We start from the raw sequence: 14,851 nt of genomic DNA, 5'->3' as shown, positions 1-14,851 counted from the left end.
GAATCAGTCACTCTTGTGTCCTTTCCCCTCACAGTACTCCTGGCACTCTTACTCTCCTTTTTTTATCTTTTTCATTTTTACGACTAACTTCTCCAGATTCTGTAGTCTCAACACCTGCTATAGATCCTACAAATCTATTTTCCAAATTTGCAGCAACTTTAGAAATTGTCTCAGGAGAAACTTTAGAATCAGAAGATACCTATTCGATTTCGGAAGAACCACTTTCTTCCCCCTGAGTAGCAGATTTAAAAGAATCTATGTAGTTTTATACGGTGAGGAGTCTTGAATGTAACTGGTTCACTTGTAACGGATAAGTTCAAAAGAACTTTGGTATTTGGTAGGACTCTGCTCATGATCCAAATATAGTTATTTCAAATTATGCAGAGTGTAGAAAACATACAGTGTTATCTTGATGAACTAGGTTCTTCACTGATAATTCTCTTGTGTACGTTTAAATTTTCCAAAATAAAGAAAATATCATTAAAGATTAATGAATCATTTTAACACATGTCACAAGAGTATACTATGGAAAGCATGAGACCGAACAAGATTTAATCTAATTATATACACAATTTACAAACTTTCTAAGCAATATTTTTTTAATTTTTCATTTTTTTAACCTTGAACCGTTCCTTTTAGGTGATCTTAATCATCCCCAATTCCAAGTTGTTCCTCTCAAAGTGATCTCTACTTAAGGTTTTCGTGAAGATGTTAGCAATTTGCTTGTCAGTAGCACAAAACTCCACAGTAATCAAGCCTTTCTCATAGTTGTCCCTCAAAAAATGGTGCCTAACATCTTTGTGCTTAGTTCTCTTATGATGGACTGGGTTCTTTGTCATACTAATAGCACTAGTGTTATCACAAAAAATAGGGATGCAACCAACATCAATTCTAAAGTCCATTAATTACTACTTGATCTACAGCAATTGAGTAAAACATGAAGCAACAACAACATACTCAACTTTAGCAGTAGATAAGGCCACTAAATTTTTGTTTTTTAGTAGCCCATGACACAAGACATGAAACAAGAAAGTGTGTCATACCTGAGGTGCTCTTCCTTTCCACAAGGAACCCTGCATAATCAACATCAACATATCCCACTAGGTTAAAATTACTATCCTTTGGATACCAAAGGCAAAGGTCAGTGGTGTCTTTCACGTATCTCAATATTCTCTTGACAACAGTCAAGTGGGACTTCTTTGAATTTGCCTGAAATCGAGCACAAAGACCTATATTGAAAACAATGTCAGGTCTTCTAGCAATAAGATACAAAAGAGAACCAATCATTCCCCTATAAAACTTCTTATCAACAGATGAACCAGGTTCATCTATATCTAATTTTATGGATGTTGCAATAGGAGTGTCAATTTCTTTGGATGTTCCTTCCTGGTTTTGTTACTAAAGAATAGGTTCATAGATAAGTTCCCTCGAGGTTTGAGGATCAGTTTCTCTCTAGTCAATTCCCCATGTCATGTTGCCCCGGGTAGAAGAACCTGTTCCATCACCTATTCCTTCATGTGATGCATCTTCAGGTTGGACTATGGTTTCACCATTTGAATTTCTTATCAGCCCAATCTCTTCATTATCTTGTTCCTATCTCTCAGAAAGACTATTAGTTTTTTTAAAAAAATATATACATTTTTCTACACACATAGTTCTTTTACTGTATATCTTATAAGCTTTACTGTGTGAAAAATATCACAAGGATACTCTCTCATCACTTCTGCGAGCATACTTACCTAGGGAGTCTTTGCCATTATTGTGCACAAAGCACTTGCATCTAAATGCCCTAAGATGGGATATATTTAGCTTTCTCCCTTTAAGTGACTCATAGGAAATCTTCTTAACAAGAGGTCTAGTCATGCAACTATTCATGATGTAGCATGCAAAAATTCAGTAAACTTAGCATTTTCAAATTCAGTTCAATGATCAGACCTAATTGATGCAAGTTGATTACCTAGTTGTTTCTGAGTTTTTCTAGAAAAAGAAGTAAACATGTCAAATGCTTCATCTTTAGATGTTAAAAATAATGTCCAAGTAAACCTAGAGTAATCATCAACAAGCACCATCACATATTCTTTACCACATCTATTTAATGTTCTCATTGGACCACAAAGATTCATATGGACTAGTTCCATCGTTCTGGTGGTGCTTACCATTTTTTTGCTTTTGAAAGAAGATCTTACCTGCTTCCCCCTTGCACAAGCCTCACAAACTTTGTCTTCCTTGAACTTAATATTAGACAGTCCTATCAACACGTCCTTGAAGACTAGTTTGTTGAGTTGACTTAGACTGGCATGTCCAAGTCTTTCGTGCCAAAGGAGGGGATTATTATCCAACACACTTAAATAAATGAGTTCATTTTTTGAAAGTGTGGACATATCTACATTGTAAATATTATTTACTCTTTTTCCCTGCAAAATAATCTTGTCAGTGGTAAGATTTATCACAAAATATTTGGTAGAGGTGAATTCTACCAAGTTACATCTATCATACAATTGTGATACACTTATTAGGCTATATTTTAGGTCATCTATCAAGTAGACATTCTCAATAGAGTGAGAATCAATCTTAACTACCTTTCCAACCCCAATGATCTCACATTTCTTCCCATTTCCAAAGGAGACATTACCTTCGTTAAGTTCTTCAAGTGAAAGGAGCTGGTTCTTGCTTCCTGTCATATGCTTTGAGCAGCCACTACCCATATACCATATTTGGTTGCTCCCTTTCACTTGGATCCGCAAAAGGAAATTAATGGTTAGTCTTAGGAACCCAAACTAGTTTGGGTCCCTTTCTATAGGCAAAAGGGTGAATCAGATTCTTTTTAGCCCAACCTGGCAGCCTATTTTTCCCCTGAACAAATTTTTTTATTCTTTTGACTAGCCTTTTCTTTTGCAATACATTCACTTTTATAGTGACCTGTTTTACCACAGTGTGTGCAAATTATGTTCTCAGGAAGTGTGAGGTACTTGCTTTTGGGATCCAACTTAGGTGCAGGGGTCCCGTAGCCAAGTCCTCTCTTATTGCTACTATGGTGTTCATGTAGCCATGAAAGTGCATCGGAGGACCTATTCCATTTTTAGGTTCTGTCTAGCTCGTGCTTAACCTTGTTTAGATCCTCCTTTAGGACTCTTATCTTCTCATCTCTTTTGTATAACTCATCTTTCATTTTTCCTACATTTTCTTCTAAAGTGAGTTGTGTGTGATCATCTTTCTTTTTACCAGTTCCTAATTTTAATTTTAGATTTTTAGATCTAAGCTCTAGGACAGTGGTGTCAAGTTCATGAACCTGGTTCTTTAACTCAGCATTTTTACTTTCACTTTCACTAGCCCTAAGTCCTAGATTTTTGCACTTAGCTTTCAAAATTACACACTCCTTAGACAGCTATTCCTTTTCATTATTTAGATCCTCAGATTCATCAATGAAATCTAGGAGTAACTTAGATAGCCTTTCTTTAGACAAAATTTAATCTTGTCTTTGAGATGAATTATACTTACCTCAGATTCCTCATCAGATTCTCCAATTGCCATAAGTGTTTGTTCATCTCCATTTTCACCCTCCGAGTCCTCATCTGAGCTTTCTCCCAAGGCAGCAACCATAGCCTTTCTTAATCCTTTGTTCTTCTTGGGTTGAACATGTTCCTTCTTCCTGTTCCTTCGTTCAGCTCTTTCCTTCTTTCATTCAATTTCCCATTGGGGGCAGTTTTTGATGTGGTGATCAATTTTCCCACACTTGTAACACCCCTCATTGGTTTGTTTTTCAGGAACCCTTGGTTTGCTGTAGCTTTCACTTCTTGAATGACCCTTTCCTCTCATTAGGTACTTCTTGAAGTCCTTTGTGATCATGGTCATTTCATCCTCCTCTAGATCAGCACCTTCAGTGATTCTGAATACCAGGCTCATATCCTTCTTGTGTGCATCCATCTTCATGGTTTGCCTTCTAAGTTCATAGGTAGTGAGATTTTCAATTAGCTCATCCAACTTAAGAGTGACAATTTTCTTTGATTCCTGAATAGCAATAATTTTCCTTTCCTAAGAGACTTCCATAACCCTTGTCAAAATCTTTTCAACTTTGTCTTCTTCAAGAATAACCCTTCCAAGAGACTTAAGTTCATTTGTCAGTGTGGTGAACCTTGTATACATCTCTTGGATGGTTTTCCCTTCCTTCATGATGAAATTCTCATATTGAGAATACAACTGTGTTCCTCTGGACCTCTTCACTTGAGGTGTTCCTTCATGAGCCACTTGTAAGGTGTCTCTGATTTCCTTAGCAGTGGTACAACTTTGAATTCTACTGTACTCGTCTTGACCAAGTCCACACACAAGCCATTTCTTGGCCTTAGCATTTTTTTCCCATTTCCTCAAGTCTACAATATTGCAGTCAACTCTTGTTTTTGGCACGTCTACTCCTTCAGCATTCTTCTTCATGGTAGCCAGGGGACCATCAGTGACAATGTCCCATAGCTCATAGTCTTCTTCGATGATGTGATCTCTTATCCTGTTTTTCCACCAAGAGCAGTACTGGCCATTAAAGAGTGGAGGCCTATCAGTGGGTTGCCCTTCCCAGTTTCCAGGCGGTGCGCTCATCTTGATCTGTTCCTAAGGTATTAGCCTCTTCAAGGATAACCTGCTCTGATACCAATTGATGTTTTATACATCAATACCACACAAAGAGGGAGGATGATTTGTGTGGTGACCAATTTCTCGCTTAAACTGATTATGGAAGGACTTGGTTCTTCTATGTGTTCCTTCTACTACTGTTGCGGAATAATAAATGTAGAAAGTAAAGAACACAAGTATTTTTACGTGGAGAACACCCAACTCAAAAGGTGAAAAAATCACCACCTACTACTCAGTAGGATTTTTCTCAACACTTCACTAAATCACTGAGCCAAAACAACATTTACAAAACTCTTTATAAACCTAAGGATTACCTCTAATCCCGTTGTAGCAACAAGCCTCTAACTGTTGCGACAACTTCAAGTTAACTCTAACTTGAATACTCAAAGTACCTATTATAATTGCTTCTAGATAAAGATGAAAGGTACAATATGAAAATACCTACTACAATTGAACTAGAAATAAAGAAAGACACATAAGACTCTTTATGGAGCTGGTTCTTCAATCTGGTTCATGTAGCTTCAGGTTTGCACACTTGAATCACACACGAACTGCTTGCAAAAAGTCTTGTTATTTTGCTCTCAATTCACGTTTAACTTCTGCGTTTTTGTGCAACACCTATAATGTGAGAACATCCTGCAATTTATAGAGTTAATAGATGAAGAAATAACTAGAGTTCTGATGCAACTCTTCCTTGGTGGAAGAGTTCTAGTTGATTTCAACTTCTAACTTCTTCCCTATCTTGGGTAGTGTTCTCTTTGATTAAGGAGTCGTTCTCCTTATCAATTATGCAACCTTTTCAATTAGGAGATATTAAATACACCAAGTTAAGCTTAGGAACATAACTTAAAATTACAATTTTGTCTAGTGTGAAATATATTTTTAAAGGGTAAAAAAGGCGAACGACATTTCACTAAGAGTTTTTTTGTGTATATATATATATATATATATATATATATATATATACATGTTGCTAACATACTACATGAAGGTAGTAGGTTAGCATTGTACCTACTTTTAACTTCACCCAAAAGTCCTTATCAGCACAATAAGGACACTTTAATAAGAGGGAGTTTAGCGTCTTTTCTACCCAAAAATCTAAAACTGATTCTCCTCTCCCCTTTTTTCTTCTCTCCCCCCGTCAATGGTGACTCCACTGTCCACCCATAGCAACGCACAAAACTGGGAAATAGGTTAAAGTTAAACAATAATTTCTCTTCTTAAAGCTTTTTGGACCCATGGGATTTAGTGTGATAGGAATAGTATTTAGTTTTTGAAATGCTAGAGTCATAATGCAACAAAAAATTTGAAATATATATTCTCTTTCGTTTTGGGTTTTTACTATCTCATTAACATGAATGAAATTGGTTGTAAGAAAATGTGCTCAAAATGAAGATAACAGTCTTGTCAAAGGAAGCATTGTTAGGTATTTTGGAGATATGTTCGCTTCTTATTTTTTTTTTATTTTTGCTTTTCACAAAAATTGGTGAATACAATTCAGTCACTATCTGCTTTTGCATCATTTCCAGAATTCATATATTTTCTTGATTATGAAGTGGTCTCGCCGTCTGGGAATTGAAGGAAATCAGATGAAAAGAAAGTTGGGGATTACAGCGAGAAATAGGAGATGTAGAGAAAGAAATTGGGAATAGGAGCAAAATTTAGCTTTTTGTCGAAAGGACGAAAATACGCATATCAGTACTGAAGCAACAATTAAATACTAGGGGCTATTTTAGTAAAGTTAAAAATGGATACAATGCTACAATTTTAGCTCGCGTCACAAACTATTTACAGCTGGTAGTCGAATATAAAAAAATATATATAATTTGTATAATTTTTGTATATAACATACAAAATATATATATATATATATATATACAAAAAATATGCAAAATTTATACATTTTTTCGACTATTATTTTACAACGACAATTCAAGGTAATTTTTCCAATTTTTTTACCCTCACCAGTTCTGCGGGAAAGAAGTGTAAAACCTTTTTGGTTTACTTTACTTTCTTTCCTTTTTTGGGTCCACAGTTTCCTTTATTTATGTTGTCCTTTCCCAAGGAAGAAACAAAATGGACAAATTTCCTTACTGCAAAAAATGATCAACTGGAATCAAAGTTATGAGAAAATTAGAAATAATTCCCTTTTTTCTTTAGAAGTTTTTTTGTTTTCACCCCTCGATTATTTGAAAATTAATGCTGAAAAACACTTTCTCTTTTTTTTTTCTTTCCTTATCACCACTTTCTAATCCTGATTAATTTTAATGGTATTAATACTGTAACAAATAAAGTCGTCTAAAGTAATTTTATTTAGCAAATAAAGCATAAGCATAATCCGTCTCAAATTGGGAAAGAATTCCTACCTAAAAGACAACAACAACAACAACAAACAACAACAACAACAACATCCCAGTATAATCCCACAAGTGAGGTTTGGAGAGGGTAGTATGTACGCAGACCTTAACCCTACCCCGAGGGGCACATAGGCTGTTTCCAGGAGACCCTCAGCTCAAGAAAGCACCAAGTGACGATATATTAGTACTATTGATAGACTCGTAATATAATAACATAAAATACATAAAAGAAATTAAAATAGCAAAATACCAGCCATATAAGAGAATATAAGAAATACGAGAGAGATGGAAGGTAAACTAATATCCAGCGTATAAAGTCCTGCATCAGTAGTTAACTAGTAGTATCTGTCACACCTCCTTTTTCCGCACCCGATGGGGCGCAAGGGGAGTTTTTTCCAATTAAAGGACAATCGAAACGGGATTGGTTTATTTATTTCAGAGTCGCCACTTGGGAGATTTAGGGTGTCCCAAGTCACCAATTTTAATCCCGAATCGAGGAAAATAATGACTCTATATTACAGTCTGCGTACCAGAAATCTAGATAAGGAATTCTGTTAACCCGGGAGAAGGTGTTAGGCATTCCCGAGTTCCGTGGTTCTAGCACGGTCGCTCAACTGTTATATTCGGCTTATTTATCTGATTTTAAAATACAATTATGAACCAATGTGCCAATTTTAACTTTTAACCGCTTTATTATTATTGTTTTTACAAGAATGTGAACATCGCTTAAAACACGTCTTTGGACTGCGTCACATGAAATGCACCCACAATCCGGAACGCATTTTATTTGATGTTTTGAGATTTGGATTTGGGTCGCATGAACTGCGCACCCGAGCTTAAGAAAGTAAATTATTAAACACGCGCCTAAAGAGACTATCGCGTTATTATTTCGCGGAGGTCGTGAAATTCGCTACACGAACCTCCTGAATTCTAAGTAATTTTAAACAAGTATTTACTGAGGGCCCCACGATTTGTGTTGTTATTCGGCGAGGCTCATCTCATGCTTATTTTTTAAAAGGAATTTGCAACGTCATGGAAATGCATCTCATACCACGTCACAGTCAATGTACCCGTGATTAGAGGCACATTTCGATTTCGTTGAGATTTGGATTTGGGTCACATAAATGTGCACCCGAGTTTAGGGAGATAACGTTATTAAAGGCGCGCCTAAAGCAACTAGCGCATTATTATTTTTGGGGAGGGCCGTGAAATTTGCTAAACGACCCGTCCCGGAATCTAAGTATTTAATATATACACTTAGAGGGCCCCGCAATTTGTTCCTTTTATTTGGCGAGGCTCGTCTCATTTTACTTATTATTTTTTTATTATCATTTATATTTTTTTATTTCTTTTTTTTTATTATTTTTTTTTATATTTTAAAAGGGTGCCATTTTTACGCCTTTAACAATGCTAAACCTTACGGCTTCTTTACAACTACAATCTCATAACTTGTCAAGATTTGATAAAAGGAGTTAAGCGAATGAGTGTTTCGGGCGTAGCAACAACAGGTACTAATACTAATTTTGTCCAAGTAAACTAAGACAATGAAGGGACGAGCGAATCAACGTCAAACTGTGTCTTGGGACTACTAATACAACTAAATCAAATGACATCAAGTAAACAATAATAACATAACACAAAAATGAACTAAAATGCATACGGTGAAACATAAGCAGAAAATTATCATATCAATTGATATATTGCAACTTCAAACATTGAACGTAAAATTTCTTTAATCCAATACATCGAGGCTTACTAACCTGAATAAACAGAAATGCATAAAGCCATGGACCGAACCTCAACATCGACTTCAACGGACAAACTCGACGCGCCGGACCTCGACGAACAAAGACGACCTCAACGGACTACACGACAACAGTGAAAGAACAACGATAACATGGCTGGTTGGTGGTCGCGTTTGGATAGTATAGCTGAAGCAGTGGTGTTTGGACGGTGTTCAGTGGTCGTTTGATCCACTGCTGGGCGTGAGGAAACGACAGGGAAACGGTGTTCAGTGGGCTCGACGGGGTGATGGTTGTTTGACGATGGTTGAGGGTGGTCGGAGGTTTTGGTGGACTGGTTCTTTGTCGACTGCTCCTTGGGACGTGGGGGTTTGGGTGTTTGTTGACGATGCAGGCGAGACGCTGTGGGGTCAGCTGGTTGGAGGTGGGTCGACGGAGGGAAGGTGAGGGTATGGCGGTTGACGGAGGTGGTTTTTCTGCTGGTTTTCGTGAGGGTCTTCGGTTATGGCGTCGGGGTGGTGTTTGGGCAGTGAGGTGTGGTGGTGCGACTGGTTCGGACGTGAGGGAAGCTGGGGGAAGGTGATGGTTTGTAGGTGGTCGTCCTTGCTGCGACAGTAGGGGTCGTTAATGGTGGTTTACCGGAGGGGTCGTGACGGGGGGTGTTCGAGCGTGGGGAGGGGGTCCGGTGGTCGAAGGGCTGATGGGTTGTGACGGGGTGGTTTTTGGGTAGGGTTCTGCTAGGTATTTGCTTCTTCTTCTTCTTGAAGAAGAAGCGTGAACAGTAGTCTCCCGTAGGGTTTTTGCTTCTTCTCTTGAAGAAGAAAGAGCAACAGTAGCCTCTTTTTCAATTTTTCCAAAAGTCCCCCTTTCCTTTGGTCTTCTGTCCGTGTTTTGTAACACAATGCCCATAAAAATGAACCCCACGCATGGTGGGGTTCGAGGCATATGTCCCCCACGCGTGGTGGGGTTCCCCACGTGTCCTGGACACGGTTTATTATGGGCTAGGTCCGAAAATTAGGCCTAAAACCGGGTAGTTTAAACCCGAATATTATTCTTTTGCCCGGACCCGAGAAATAGGAACACGTTGCTTAACTAGTCCTACGTAAGCAAAATAACTACCAAAAATAAGACTAGTATTTAAACAAAACTATATCTTTTTAAATATTTTTTCAAGATTTAAAATAGCTACAAAATATTAATGAAACTATTTTTTTTGTAATTTTCGTTTTAAATATTAAGATAAAATATGAGGTAATATTTTTGTATTTTTCAAAGTTAAAATGACTATAAAACCTTAATAGAACTATATTTTACTTATTTTTTTTGTAATTTTCGAAATTATAAAGTACAAAAATAAAGTACAATTTTTTGTATTTTTCAAGTTTATGAGAGATACATAAACTAAAATTTATATATATATTTTTTGAAATTTCTTTTTGCAACGAAATAAAATAAAAATAGTTAAAATGGCTATACTAGTCCTAAATTAGATATTTAAGCTTAAGGACGTAAAAATTCCCGGGGAGGGTCAAAAATCACGTGCTTACAGCTGCCCCTCTTTGACTGGAAACACGAAGAGTTTTCCGACAAAGAACGACTAGACGTATTTTTGACCCGACCATTACTCGGACGGACTACACTTAAGGAAAGGGAGGGAATGTGACCGAGCCCTGGTATCCGAGCTGCCTACATATCCTTGGTTATACAGGAATCAGGCCACGTGTAGTTCGGATATGAGAGAGATAGTGAAGTGTACCGAGGTGAAGAGCCGATCGAGGTGCCGTTCCGTTGAGGTTCCGGTCCGCGGTCCTGTCATTACAACAAAATTGAAAACTGAAAAAGACTAACTAAGCCTATCAGCTACTAGTTACAAGGATTCCTATCTCTTAAGTCTTCTGAAACTTGGTCTTGAGTCTTGAATGGTGCTTCATACAGACTTTGGATTTGAACCTTGATACTTGCTAGTTGTAGGCGCTAGTTCTTGAGCAGATCACATCTGTTCTCCACTTCCGTGCTTTGGATCCATTCATTTTTCTTCTTTTTTCTTTTTTCTTTTTTTTTTGTGACTAGCTTTTGTTGACCCTCTCAGACTGTTGACTCGCATTCTTGGGGCGAGCTTCTTGTTGCTTCTATCTTGGATTGAGTGCTGGGGATTTTTGTTGTAGCCTTCTGCCTTCCAATGGGTTATGGCTTGACTTTGAACGATCCCGCTGTTCTACAGGCGGACCCCTAACTTCTTCAATCTTTGACATATAACAATCTCTGCTCTACATGCAGGCCCCTGACAATCAAAACAAACAAAATTTCCTAACCCAGTTTGTACTGGGAAGGTTTGTGAGTCGTTAGCAAAATCGTAGCCCACTGATACTACTGATGCAGTGCTGAGAGTGAACTAAACACTAGATTAGGATGTATTCCCTTGTTATACAGGTGGGCACCTAACTTCAATTGCTTGGAATGTAAGGACTGAAATGTATTCCTCTCGTTATACAGGTGGGCGTCTGGCTTTAGGAAAATGACTCTTTTTTTTTCAAAATGTTTTTTTTTTAGCATCTTAGGAGAAAGATTCATCGGACTAAGATTTTGATCCTAGGAGAAGGTTCGTCAGACTAGGTCATTTTTATTTTTTGGTTATCTTAGGAGAAAGATTCATCAGACTAAGATTTTGATCCTAGGAGAAGGTTCGTCAGACTAGGTCTCTATCTCAGGAGAAAAATTCGTCAGACTAAGATTTTGATCCTAGGAGAAGGTTCATCAGACTAGGTCATTTTTTGTTTTTGTTAGGAGAAAGATTCATCAGACTAAGATTTTGATCCTAGGAGAAGGTTCATCAGACTAGGTCATTTTTTGTTTTTTGGTTATCTTAGGAGAAAGATTCATCAAACTAAGATTTGGATCCTAGGAGAAGGTTCGTCAGACTAGGTCTCTATCTTAGGAGAAAAATTCATCGGACTAAGATTTTGATTCTAGGAGAAAGTTCATCAGACTAGGTCATTTTTTATTTTTTTTATTATTATTTTTTTTTATTTTTTTTTTCCTCAAAAACAACTTAGGAGGAAATGCATCTCCTATGGGTAAACTTAACTTTGAGGAAGTGCGTCTCCTGTGGGTACAATAAACTTAGGAAGTGCGTCTCCTATGAGTACAATAAACTTAGGAAGTGCGTCTCCTATTGGGGATAACTGTTCTTAGGAAGTGCGTCTCCTACTGGGTGAAACTAAACTTTAGGAAGTGCGTCTCCTATTGGTGAACTATTCTTAGGAAGTGCGTCTCCTACTGGTAAAAACTTGCTTAGGACGTGCGTCTCCTATTGGGTGCAATAAACTTAGGAAGTGCGTCTCCTATTGGTAGAACTGAACTTAGGAAGTTCGTCTCCTATGGTAAACTAAACTTAGGAAGTGCGTCTCCTATTGGGTACAATAAACTTTAGGAAGTGCGTCTCCTATTGGTAGAACTGAACTTAGGAAGTGCGTCTCCTATGGTAAAACTGAACTTAGGAGGAAATGCATCTCCTATGGGTGAAACTTGAAACAAACCTAGGAGGAAATGCGTCTCCTATGGGTGAAACTAAACAAACCTAGGAGGAAATGCATCTCCTATGGGTAAAACTAAAACTTAGGAGGAAATGCATCTCCTATGGGTAAAGACGTGGAATGTATGCCTCTATTATCTGGGCGGGCTCCCAATTTCAACACTTGAAATAAAAAGACTGAATGTATGCCTCTGTTATCTGGGCGGGCTCCCAATTTCAACACTTGAAATAAAAAGACTGAATGTATGCCTCTGTTATCTGGGCGGGCTCCCAATTTCAACACTTGAAAAGTAAAGACTGAATTTATGCCTCTGTTATCTGGGCGGGCTCCCAATTTCAACACTTGAAATAAAAGACTGAAACCAACATATCCTATTTGAGGGCGGATGAACCCAACATATCCTATTTGAGGGCGGATGAACCCAACATATCCTATTTGAGGGCGGATGAACCCGACAGATCCTATTTGAGGGCGGATGAACCCGACATATCCTATTTGAGGGCGGATGAACCCGACAGATCCTATTTGAGGGCGGATGAACCCAACAAGATCCTATTTGAGGGCGGATGAACCCGACAGATCCTATTTGAGGGCGGATGAACCCAACAGATCCTATTTGAGGGCGGATGAACCCAACAGATCCTATTTGAGGGCGGATGAACCCGACAGATCCTATTTGAGGGCGGATGAACCCGACATATCCTATTTGAGGGCGGATGAACCCAACAGATCCTATTTGAGGGCGGATGAACCCGACAGATCCTATTTGAGGGCGGATGAACCCGACAGATCCTATTTGAGGGCGGATGAACCCGACATATCCTATTTGAGGGCGGATGAACCCGACATATCCTATTTGAGGGCGGATGAACCCGACATATCCTATTTGAGGGCGGATGAACCCGACATATCCTATTTGAGGGCGGATGAACCCGACATATCCTATTTGAGGGCGGATGAACCCGACAGATCCTATTTGAGGGCGGATGAACCCGACATATCCTATTTGAGGGCGGATGAACCCGAAAATATCCTTAAGACTTGAAATGTCTTACCTCGAATACTTGCTGGGGATTGGGATGGATTTTCCCCTTTTTTCATTATTATCTTTTTTATTCTTCTTTTTTTTTATTCTTTTTTTTTCTTTTTTGTTTTTGCATAGCTTCTTCCTTCGAAGACTACCTCCCTGGATTTACTTACCTGTTGGGGGTAAAATGTTATCAGCTGGGGGTACCTGACTTTCAGAAAATTTTCTAAATGGAAGGAAAATTTTCTGCCCCAGTTTGATAATATCCCTTGTGGCATGCGTTTCTGCCTCAATGCCATTTCCCTTACCTGTTTCAAATCAAACAAAATTGTTAGTTTAAAACATGGTGGTTGGTTGTGATACTCCTGCTGGGATGGTGTTCCCTTTCTCCCTCCTTGCTCTGTGTTCCACAACTTGTTGGGGGTGATATTATGTGCTGGGGATAATCCCTTCCTGCTGGGGATATCCATCTTCTTTTGTGGCATAGCTCGGAAACTGGCATTTTCCCGACCTTTTAGTCTAGTATGGATTTCGCCAAATCATGCTCACTGCTCTCCTTGCTCTGTCCATGGGCCTTGACCTTTGAGGTTTATAACCTTGGTTTTGGCAAGGATATCTCTCTTGACGCTCGTCAATCCTTCTGTCAATTCCCTTTGCTGGGGATATCCTTTTGACACTGGCCTCGCGCTTGTTCCTCGCTGACTATACCATTTGGATATATTAGTCAGATCTCATCTTGGAAAGCTGATGGCATATTTTGAAGTCATTTCATACTTGTTCTGACCGGACAGACTCTATTGGGGAAATTTTTTATGAAAGGAGAAAGATAACAGAAACAAAATAAAAGACAAAGGAAACGATGACTCTTTTACAAAAGAAACTATAAATAAAAACCTATCAAACGCAGATACCGACTATAATGGCCATGACATGCGTATGTGGCCTATCCTCTGCCGTCAATCATCTTTTAAGATCTTCCATTGGCGATTCCCCCTCTGATTCTCAATCTTATTCGACTTGTAGTGCCCGAAGGGTTTTCACTATCAAGTCTCTCTCATTTTTGGCTTTTCTCTCAGCTTTCATCGCCTTATGGTGCCTGTGAAGGTTTTCACCGATAAGACTCTCTCATTTGTATCACTCTCCCGCTGGGGGTTTGGAGTTTTGCCGGCATGACTCTTTCTTTTGGAGAGTAGAGTCCTTTCTGCTGTGGAACAGAACGTCATGTTCGCCGGTAAGACAACATTTGTCTAACTTGGCATCTTTTGAAGACTGATCAGAAGGTCTTTCTTGGACCGTAATGTGGGTTTTGGATAGGGCTAGAAAGAAAAGGGTATTAAAGGCTCAAAAATGCATTAATTTTGGGTTATTAATTACAACCTTCGGAATTAGATTTATTTACAACAAACGCAACCTTTGCCCCAGTTTTTTGCTTGGGGATATTTTAATTGATTTTCTTTTCATTTTTCAAAACTATGACCGAGCCGTGAAGCGCCTACGTATCCTCTTTGAGGAATCAGGTCAAACGTAGTTCCCAATTCCTCTTTTCATTTGATTTTTCTTTTTTTCTTTGTT

General features: G+C 38.5%; 1 protein-coding gene across 1 annotated transcript; it reads right to left on the bottom strand.

The window, feature by feature from the left end:
• Window positions 1-891: 891 nt before the first annotated feature.
• LOC142182244 (secreted RxLR effector protein 161-like) lies at window positions 892-1,502 on the bottom strand. The gene is made up of 3 exons (XM_075256378.1): window positions 1,494-1,502; window positions 1,044-1,386; window positions 892-917 (listed from the first exon to the last, which is right to left on the bottom strand). The coding sequence occupies exons 1-3, from the start codon at window positions 1,500-1,502 to the stop codon at window positions 892-894; spliced, it is 378 nt and encodes a 125-aa protein (XP_075112479.1).
• Between the last annotated feature and the right edge of the window lie 13,349 nt (window positions 1,503-14,851).

The sequence above is a fragment of the Nicotiana tabacum genome, chromosome 6 (assembly GCF_000715075.1).
Source record: "Nicotiana tabacum cultivar K326 chromosome 6, ASM71507v2, whole genome shotgun sequence".
NCBI lineage: Eukaryota > Viridiplantae > Streptophyta > Magnoliopsida > Solanales > Solanaceae > Nicotiana > Nicotiana tabacum.
This window is presented reverse-complemented; position numbering and strand designations above follow the sequence as displayed.

Excerpts from the sequence above, each read along its gene's own strand:
- LOC142182244 (XM_075256378.1), bottom strand. Across the intron at positions 918-1,043 it reads GGAAAGGAAGAGCACCTCAG|ATCAAGTAGTAATTAATGGA; the intron begins GTATGACACACT and ends CAATTGCTGTAG.